Genomic DNA, 10281 nt, shown 5'->3' on the forward strand with positions numbered 1-10281 from the left:
GAGGGATTACAGAATGCCCAAGACAGCTAGGGTATCAAAAATCCAAGAATTAAGTTTTGATGTAAATGAATATATATGTGTATGTTCACATAGAGATATTTCTATTTTTTATAGCAAAAGTGGAATCCTACTCAGTGCTGTTCTACAACCTGCTTTTCTAATTCACTTTACAATCTTTCACAACTGTCTTTTTATAATGTGAAATAGACTTACGTGATATTTTAAATGGCTGTATCACAATTTAAATATCTCATCTACTATTGGGCTTTTAGATTATTTCCATTTTTCTACCAATAATGCTTTTGTTATTATAAATGGTCTTATGGCTAATCAGTGCACACATCTCAAATTATTTCTTCAGAATTTAAGTCCAGGAGTGAAATTCTTAAGCCAGAGGGAGCGTCTTTGCTTCCAGTACTATCCAGGAAAGCAGTACATTTTATCCTCTCATCAGGATCTGAGATGATCTTCATCAGTACTGACAATTATTGCTTCTTGAATATCATCAACCCCCTCATGTGATTTTGAAAGAAGACACAGCGTATTAGACCAAGGCCTTGTAAACTCTTGATGAGCAAAATAATGTTTTCCTACTCTTGGCCCCTGCAGCATGAGACTTTGCCCTCACACCAGCTCTCTGTGAGATCAGGGTGGGAGGAATGCCTTGTCCCTGGGGGCTGTGCATGGGTTTAGATCTAAGTCATGTGGAGGCATCCCAGATATAGCCACTAGGCACAAAAGGATAGCTATCCCAGTGTTTATCAGAGCAAACCTACAAGCAGAGTGGGAGTAGTGTGTGTGAGATTCCCTGAGCATAGCTTAGTCTGCGTGTGGGAAGTCCACATGCTCCAGGAGAGGGGGGCCTATACCCATAACGAGTTAAGTATTTATAGGGTCAGGGGCCAGGAATATCCCTGGGAGCATGTAGCAGTGAGAGCTCCCCAGTCAGAGAAGAGACCTTCTTAGAAATGGGGGATCCTCAGGGCCCAGTGGTTATTGTTGACATGGTCTCCCATTGAGCAAAATCAGACCTATGAGCCGGTTCACTGGGTCACCTTGAAGGGGAGGAGGAGTACCTCCCGGGCTCTCCATGCTTGTTTCCCATCCATTCTGATCCCCTCGTGGCTCCTGCTATGATGTCTCCTATGGCCTCTGCTTCCCAGGAGTCTGCGCAGTGAACGGGCTCCTGTATGTGGTTGGAGGGGATGACGGATCCTGCAACCTGGCTTCGGTGGAATACTATAATCCCATCACTGACAAATGGACGCTGCTGCCGACCAACATGAGTACGGGGCGGAGCTATGCAGGTCAGTGTCCTGCTCCCAGTTCCACCTTCACCCCTGCCCCACCCCTGCACCCATGGAGCTGAGTTTGCTTAACTTGGGACTTCGTGCCTCCTGCAGCCATAGTAGATAATTGTCACATGCCACCACTCCGTCATTCTGTGCCCACAACAGATACCCCTGCTGAGCCTGGGTTTCCCTAGCAAACCGGAATGTAGGCCCAGAATTCTTTTTTAACACCCGTGTTTGCAGGGGCCGCTTCCAACTGCTCTGATTCGTCCTAAGATGATGGGTTTAGAATTTCATTGCCATCTCTGGGCTCCTACACAGAATAAGATACAGTTCTTGCCTTGCAGAAATTTAATTGGAAAGATAAGATCTGTCTATATGAAGTAGCACATGGAAGGCAGTGTACCCATGACTTCTCAATAGAATGTGCTATGCGGTCTGTATTTTAAGACAGGTGAGAACTTCCCGGAGGAAACAAGGTTGGATCACCTCTGAAGGTGAGAGCTGCCCTTTGCCAGGGGCTCCCTCCCTGTGCCAGAGGTGGTGTGTTAGGCACACCGTACCCATTCACGGCCATCCTTTCAAGAACGCCCTGGGTGAATGGGACTGTATCCTTCCATTTTACATGTGATGAAACTGAGGTTTGGGGAGTCTAAGTCACCTGCCCAAGACCACATGGCTAAAAATGGCAAAGTCAGAATTCAGACTCAGGTCTGACTGCTGAGCCCATGCCCTCTGTACTACCCCAGCGGAGGTGGAGAAAGCACTCCAGGCAAGAGGTGGAGGCAGCAGTAAGCACCACGCTGCTGTGGAGGCTTATTCTTGGTGAGCGTGTGAGATGGGCTCTGTGAGGTCTCTGCTGACGACAGGGCTCTGTAGCAAGACAAGCAAACTCCCATACCCATGATGTAGCTCAGCAACCTGAACCTTGTCTTCCAGAATCAGGAATATTTAGAGCTAACAGTGATTTACAGAGCACATAACAACATCCCAGGCATGAACCCAAGTATTTGACACCCATGATCTCCTTCAGTGTGCATCATAACTCCCATGGTGTTGTGATTCCCTTTATGTGGTAGAAGGTTAATCAGTCTTGTTTGGATTTCAGTGCAAAGAAGGGCTGTGCTGTGCAGGCTTGAAGGGGCTCATATCCTAGATTGTCAACATAGGCCGTCAGTTGTAGTGAATCGATTTTACTTTTTTTCCTTGTTTAGGATTTTTCTCAACCAAATAGAAAAGTTTTTAAAGGCATGTTGGTCTTTGAGGGATTCTTTTCTCATGATTAATTATTAAAATGAGAACTTTCATTTTCTTTTCAATACAGTTGTGGGAAGAGCTCAAGTACAGACAGCTTCGAGTACGAGACAGTGAGGCCAGTGAGGGGTCCTCCCTCAGCTCCTAGTGGATCTTAAGGAGAGGGGAAGATTTAGGTGTATGTGGTTAGAATTTCACATATGTGCTGAATATTTCATGTCTACCTCTTCATTGTCTATCTGCTCTAGAAGTAGCTGCGAAACAGACAAGCAAAAGCGCAATTTGTCTTCAACTCCATTGACTGAGTGTATCCTTCTTCTTCTTCTTCTTCTTTTTTTTTTTTAAGAATCTCAAGAAATTGCCTGTAATGCAGAGGTAGATGGATTTGGAGTATTATTTATGATAGCAAAGAACTGAGAACTACTTAATATCTGACATCAGAGAAATAGTCAAACTGTGAAGTATTTGTACAGTGCAAGTGTTTTTAATGTTACGAGAACATGTTCATGACAGGCTGTGGGTTTAAAAGGGAGGACGCCCAAGGGATGTGCCCTGCAAGCTCAGTCACGCAGTCCTGCATCCCGGACGTTTGAGTAGCAACTGCTTAAAGAAGGGGACATCAGAGTCAGATCTCGTGGGTTCCAGTTTTGTGCCTTGGACTGGGGCTCTGGGCAGGGTGATCGGTCTGACTGAACTTCTTGTTTTCTCATTTGTAAAATGAGAATGAAATCATAGCAAGTTCCTCACAGTTGTTGTGCAGTAAGAGTGGCACGCTTAGCACAGTGTCTCCCTGGCATGTAGATGATCACAGTTATTTTTAAAAGCCAGGAAATAGTCCAAGAAGACAATGGTGATGCTCTTTATGTGTAGGGTTTTAAAAAACTTTCTTTACTTGTTCGCTTCTGTGTTTTCCAGATTTCCTGAAATGAGACTATTTTACTTTTTTTTTTTGGAAGATTTCATTTATTTTAAGAGAGACAGTGTGTGTGAGTTGGGGGGAGGTGAACAGACAGAGGGAGAGAGAGAGAATCTCAAGCAGGATCCCCACTGAGGGTGGAGCCCAACCTGTGCCTGGATCTCAGGATCCTGAGATCATGACCTGAGCCGAAATGAGGAGTTGGAGGCTTAACTGACTGAGCCACCCAGGTGCATCAAAAATATTTTACTTTTATAATCAAAAGAGGAGGTTTATTTTTAAAATTTTTAAATTTTATAGGTTTTATATATTTATTTGAGAGAGAGAGAGAGAGAGCACAGGCAGGGAGAGTGGTAGGCAGAGGGAGAGGGAGAAACAGGCTCCCTGCCGAGCAAGGAGCCTGATGTGGGGATCATGACCTGAGCTGAAGGCACATGCTTAACTGACTGAGCTACTAAGTTACCTCCAAAGAGGAGGTTAATATAAAACAACAACAACAACAACAACAACAATACAGGACCTGGCTTTTCTTTTCTTTTCTTTTTTAGTGCTACATTACGAAAGAATTCTGAGGTGCAGGTGAGATGGTGTCAAGGTCAGGCAGCACTTCTGGGTCTGCGGACTGCAGTGTTGCCCACCGCTGAGCTTTTCTATCTGCACCTTTATCCTGAATTCAGATGCAGTGTTTTAGAATCTCTCTCCTGGGGTATCCTGGCATTTCTCTCAGGAGTGTTCTCTCAATCTCCTCTGTAGCCAGAAGATTTTATAGTCATGGGACCTCGTTAAAGTAACTGTCAGTTACCCCAGACCAATAGACCTTACCTGTAAATTAGGATTTTGTTCGGTTGAAGGTACCAGAAGAGCAGACATGTACTTGCTTAAGCAAGGAGGGAGTGTACCTATCTCAGGCAGAAGGAAGACCAGAAGTCCAGGGCTGGCCTAGGGCTCGGGCTATTGTTGAAGAACCAGGTTTGTTCTCCCCTTTCTGTTTTGCTGGCTTTACCAGTAGCCACCACCACCATGGGCTGTGTGTAAGCCACCTTTCGGGTGGGGCATTGGACAGAGCCAAAGCTGTAGCCTGGGCAAATGTGTGTTTGCAGTGGTCGTGGCCAGGCCTGGGGCACGTGGCCCTGCCAGCTGCCAGGCAGTCTGGGAAGCTGAGTCAGTCATATGCTGTCTCTGCTGTCGTGAACAGCAAGTAGAGGGGAGGTTGGCTGAATCCACCTATGGTATTTGCCACGGAGGCATTCTAGGATCATCTGTGGATTCATAAGTTAACCATGGAGTGTAGTTCACTTTGGCTAAAGTCATTGTCGAGACAGACATTGTCTGGACTGTTGTTCCAAGCACAGTGTTTAGCACGGGAAGGGTCTTTCCATCAGGTGATATCACACAGCATGGGAGCTGAGCCTCAAGAGGTCAGTGGTCTTGCCTAAGGCCTTTCTGCAGCTGGACTGGTGGCCAAGCTAGGACCGGCATGCAGTTTTTCTTACTTGCTTGAAGTCAGTTTCCTGTTCTTTCTAGTTCATTTCAGTATCTTGTAAAAGTAGGCATGAATCCTTGTTAATTGTCTTACAGTGATGGAGAGGTAGAACCAAGGAGCTGCCTCTGGGTCCCCCGTGACAGTGCGGAGTGTCGTGAGGTTGAGTTCTGGTCTTGGAAAAGAACTCCTTGAGATAGGAACCATGTTCATGTGATGATGCTAGGGGAGCCCACTAGCTGTGGTGCTGAAGGCCTGTGCATGCAGGTTCAGGTGTCTTGCCGGGCCTTGGCCATAAGAGTGGGAAAGAGCCCACTATGGGCAACCTGAGTCCTCAGGCCCTCTGGGGCTTGGATACAGACATGCCCCTTCCCCTTGACTGGGGCTTTAGGATGGCTCAGACCCATGAACCCCTTGGTTCTCTGAATACCTTTGAAGAAGCGGAGGTGCTCACTTTCTTTCCCTTTCATCATAGGTGTTGCTGTGATTCACAAGCCCTTGTGACCCACAGGCCCACGGCCAGGAGGTAGAGGCAGGGGAAGGGTGCTGCCTGTGGTTCAGAGCAGCGCCGCCATGACTGTCGGTGCCACTCGCCGCCGGAGTCCGCAGTGGAGCAAGACATGCCCTCCTCCAAAGTGGCCGAGTGGCGTCCGGCGTGGAGACTGGTGATTGCCTCCTGCTCCCCTGAAGTGTTCGGGACTCCCCCCTGAGCAGTGGGTTCCTAAAGCTCCAGGCAGCACCTGGGGGCTTTTTTGTGTGTTTCTACATGAACACCCAAGAACATGGGGACAATGTGTGTGTGTGTGTGTGTGTGTGCGCGGAACATGATGTTTCACGAAGTTGGGGGATGTGTGACAATCTACTGGATTTCTTTACTACTGATCCTTCTGTGCTAAAAATCAAATCACAGAAACCTCTCTTCCGGATTTGCCCTGTGGGAACCCCGAGATTCCTAAAGCTGCTGACCTCTGGAGGTCTGGGAGGACAGGCCAGGAATGTCCAGAAAATGACTAGTGATGGGGGCGTTGCTTTGACCATGCCCACAGACTGACTTTGACTCCTGGCATGGTCTGCAGAAGAGCTGGGCATTCTTGAATCTCCGGTGTGTCTTCTGTGTGCAAGAACTGGGAACAGTTGGGGTCCCCAGCCCCTCCACTGGGTGCTCTTCCTTGGGCTTTCCTTCAGGAAGCAGATGAGAACCATCTGGTCCTTGGACCACTGGTCTTTGAGGTTGTGGATTCCAAGCTTGGGAGATTTTGTGTCTCTTCAATTGGGAAAACTAGCTCTTTGGAGAAGTCCTGAGTATCACACTGGAGAAAAAAAAAATGTACACCCACATATATATACACACGAACAACTAAAACAAAACAACAAACCAAAGTGGCAAGGCAGTTCCTGCCAAAAATGGTCTCAGAGAGGATCCTACTTCTGGGTTTTCCTGGGATGGGACAGTCCCCATCTATACTTACTATCCATGCTTAATTCTTCCTAGCAGCCCATTTTACTCTCAGAAGTGTCCTGGTTTGGAGAATAAATAAAAGGTCACCCTGCCTCCAAACCCAGAGATAGTTTTGCCCCTGCCTTAGGGGTCCTATATGATCTAGATGGCTGTGGATGACCTCAAGGGAGCATACCAGCTGGGGCTGGGCCTCAGCACTAGATGGCGATGGTCAAGTCTGTCTGAGGTCCTCGTCTTCCTTTCCTTGTGCTCTCCCCCTGTTCCAGGGCCTGTACCCTCAGAATACTCTCTTCCTCCTCGTTTCTCCTGAGTGGGAGGAGATGGTGGTCAATGCCCAGGATGTGTGATCTCTCTCAGGGATACTTGCATTTTAAAAGAGGAGCTTGGTGAGAGCTTTGCTAATTCACTGGTAGAAATTATTAATGATAGAACGTCAAACATCTGGAGGGGGTGGTGGGTATTTGAGGAATGATCTTCATTAAAGAAAGAAAGAAAGAAAGAGGAAAGAAAGGAAGGAGGAAGGCAGGAAGGAAGAAAGGTGAATCTGTTCCTCACCTTGCAAGTCACTTATGTTGGAATTTGTGGCATAAGGAGGGAAGGTCTTGTGTCTTGAGTACTCTGACATCATCAGGGCTGGGCTTTAATGCTCCCTGATTTTGGGGTCCACTTACAGGAGTCAAAGGGCGTTATGAAACCTGATGTGGGACTTCTGATCTAACTGGGCTACTTCCAAGCAGATCCTGCAGGAGCCTGGCATCCCCTCCAGCTCCCGGCTGCAGTTAGAAAGCCAGTAGCCTCCCTAGCTAGCTGGCCTTTCTGTGTATTTACTGTGTATTTTTTGTGCACTAAACACTCAACTCTCTTGAAGAAGAAACGACTTCTGTTGTTGAGCAGATGTTATGTCAGTGAGACATTTGGAGGGCAGCACCAAGGCATCCGGAATTCTTAGCATCAAGGCATCTGGAAGAGGCTGGAATATCCAGCTTTGTTGGGCCTGGAGGAAATGTCTCCAAAGGAATCAAGGCATGCCTTCATTTGGGTGCTGTGCTCTCACTTGGCACTGGAGATGACTGTGGCTTCAGAGCTGTGCTGGGCTCCGAGGCTGAAAAAATGAGCTTTTTGTTGCAAACGTTTTTCTTCCTGGCCTGAGGAGGATTTGGGACTCAGTTTTGGTTCCTGGTGGGGATGAGGCTGGGGGATGGGGTCCCTCATGTGCTGTTCACACAGCTCCTGATTTCAGATGAAAGGTGAACTTCCCACCCCTTTTCCCAACACCTAGGAGCTAGACTTGGATGCACATGTGGGGGAGGTTCTTGTTTTTAATCTGCCCAGAGCGAGTCCCTTCCCTGAGAGCACGCTGGCCATGGTTTCTGCTCTTGGGGTGTTTGCTATTGGTTCCACCTGCCGGGAAGCACTGCTCCCTGCTGGTAGTATTGCTGAGGCCATGGTCACCTCATCCTCACATGTCCTTTCTCACAGGGACTCCAGCACTGGTACGTCACCACCAAAAAGCCATTCGGCTCTTGCTGCCCACAGATGCCATTTAAAACCTGCTATCTCTCTATCACTAGGTACGATTCTCTCTCCACAGTGAACACAGCCCACTTGATTTCAGGTCCGTGCTGGTCACGTGGTAGGTGAACCCCTCATCGCCACCCCCCCCCCCCCCCAGTTTGGTGGCCGCAGCTGCTTGTGCATGCAGCTTTGCGGGGAGGTGTATCTGAAAGCTGATCACGGTGATGAAATGGAATTGCGGCCCAAGGTTAGAAGCTGCTTAGACGCCGCTTGGATACTGATTTGGACATCACAGAAGTCAGACTCTGAATTCCAAAGTTCCTTTTCCTCAGTACCTAATGGCATCTCTCCTTCTAAAAAGTTGCAGTATTATGCAAATGAAACTGACCTCATTTTCTTCTATGCAATAAGAATACTTAATTCTGTTTCACGACAAACCAGTTGCAATATCCCCTAACATGCTTTTGAGCGGTGTTACTTTGATATCTGTTGTGTAATATTTGTATATTCCTGAGCCAGAGCCTTTCAAAGATTGCCTTTTTATAAAACTGAAGCTATAGCATTCAGGCTAAACTTTTAATGTAGATATTTTTATAAGATCATTTTTTAGGATATCTGAATTGATTTTTATTATCCATGATAATGAAGTGTTGTGTTCCGTAAGTCATTCCATCTCCTAGTTCATGCCTGTAGCTATTTTCTGTCTGCTTGTCACCCTCCAGAAACTGATTTTTTTTTTTTTTTTTAGTACTTCCAGATAGATGAATCTTTCTGACTTTGAGTCTTCTTTCTGATGCCATATTCAAGGGAGATTGCTGGAAAGCACAATCCCTGGTGTTTCTGGAATTGCTTAGGGACTAATGTTTAGCCTGACTCAGCAATTCCCCAACTATGTTGCCTGGCCACTTTGTTTTTGGAGTAGGCTCTTTGCAGAGGGGAGGCTGGTTGGCCCATCTCCTGGTGGCTCTCACTGCCTGGTGCTGAGCCTGGCATGCAGTGGCATGGAGGCACTCGAGAAAGGGCTGCCCTGCAGTGCCTACTCCCAGGAGTTTCCTAGATCTGGCAAACCAGTTCTCATTCTCTTCTGCCCCTCATTCTTCCAAAGCCTCCACCAGCTAAAGGCCTTTGTTGCTGGAGGATATCCCTTTTGGAAGCATCTCCTCTATGAACTTTAGAAGAGGGCTTACTCCTCACGATCATTAAGAATGTGTTAAACTTGTGCTTTATAGATGCTCACAGTATACCTAAAACTTTCTTCCTGAGCTGTGTCTGCACTCCAGGCTTTATTTTATGTATTTATCTGCCATTAGCCTCATTAAACAGGTCTTTTATTTTTATTATTATTGGGACAGGTGCCATTTCAATTGCCTCCATGCTCCCTGTTTGCACCTTGTTGGATCAGGTTGGGAGGTTGAGCAAACTCATATTCCAGTTAGCTGGAGTTTTTAAAGCTTTGTTTGTGTGGAGAGGCAAAGAGATTAGAATTTTTTTTTTTTTAAGTGTTTGCACTGTTTAGAGTCCTAAGCCCCTCGTGTTTAGCTGTGCTGTGTGTGCCGTGTGACCGAGCAGGTGAGCCAGCAGCATTTTCGACATTTGGGAAGGGAAGAGACTTCTCTAGTGGATAACCACCGCCTCATAGCCCCTGCACAGCCTTTGTCATGGGGCTGAGTGACTCATGGGTATGGCATTAGCCAAGGGAGGAAGGCATGTGACGGTGGCATCTGGAGAAACAAATCGCCCTAGTACTATGTTCTTGCCCACGGCTATGAGATTGAAAACCATTCTCCCCTGTTTTTCAGTGGCAATAAAGGACACTTGTTGGATTTTTTGTTTAATTTGTATATGATGTATAAAATACTTTGAAAGAAGACTCAAGACACTGAATGTGTATGTCTGTGTGGGTGCTCTGTCCATGTGGTTGTCCATAGGCTACCTGACTTGATCACTGATGCCCTGTGAACACACTGCTTCGGTCAGGTCCTTGATCTCCTATTCTCTGCTTGGATCTTAGAGCCCATCTATCCAGCAAACAAACACTTGTCCCAGGCTCCATCAGTTACAGCGATAGCCGAAGAAACCGTTCCTCAAATGGATGATTTCAACAGCAATCAAGTTCAAGTTTCCCATACTTAATGTTAATAAAAGCTAAACTGTGAAAACCTTTCTCAGTCTTTTATTTCCATAGTCCAGGTTCTCTACTTTGTCTTATTCCCACGTTATCTTCAGATTAAAATTTCTTTTTTCTTAAAAATAAAGCTACCCTATGGCCCTGCAATTGCACTACTGGGTATTTACCCCAAAGATACAGATGTAGTGAAAAGAAGGGCTGTATGTACCCCAGTGTTCATAGCAGCAATGTCCACTC

General features: G+C 46.6%; 1 protein-coding gene across 6 annotated transcripts in view; it reads left to right on the forward strand.

The window, feature by feature from the left end:
* Positions 1-10075, forward strand: part of KLHL3 (kelch like family member 3) — a 259558-nt gene extending 249483 nt beyond the window's left edge. For all 6 annotated transcript variants that reach the window (XM_032336624.1, XM_032336626.1, XM_032336629.1 and 3 more), the window contains 2 exons: positions 1164-1307; positions 5418-10075. In XM_032336624.1, coding sequence (XP_032192515.1) covers positions 1164-1307; positions 5418-5446 — 173 coding nt within the window. In that variant the 3' untranslated portion in view covers positions 5447-10075. The remainder of the gene's footprint in view (positions 1-1163; positions 1308-5417) is intronic.
* The last annotated feature ends 206 nt before the right edge of the window (positions 10076-10281 follow it).

Source organism: Mustela erminea, chromosome 3, assembly GCF_009829155.1.
Source record: "Mustela erminea isolate mMusErm1 chromosome 3, mMusErm1.Pri, whole genome shotgun sequence".
In the NCBI taxonomy this organism is placed as follows: Eukaryota; Metazoa; Chordata; class Mammalia; order Carnivora; family Mustelidae; genus Mustela; species Mustela erminea.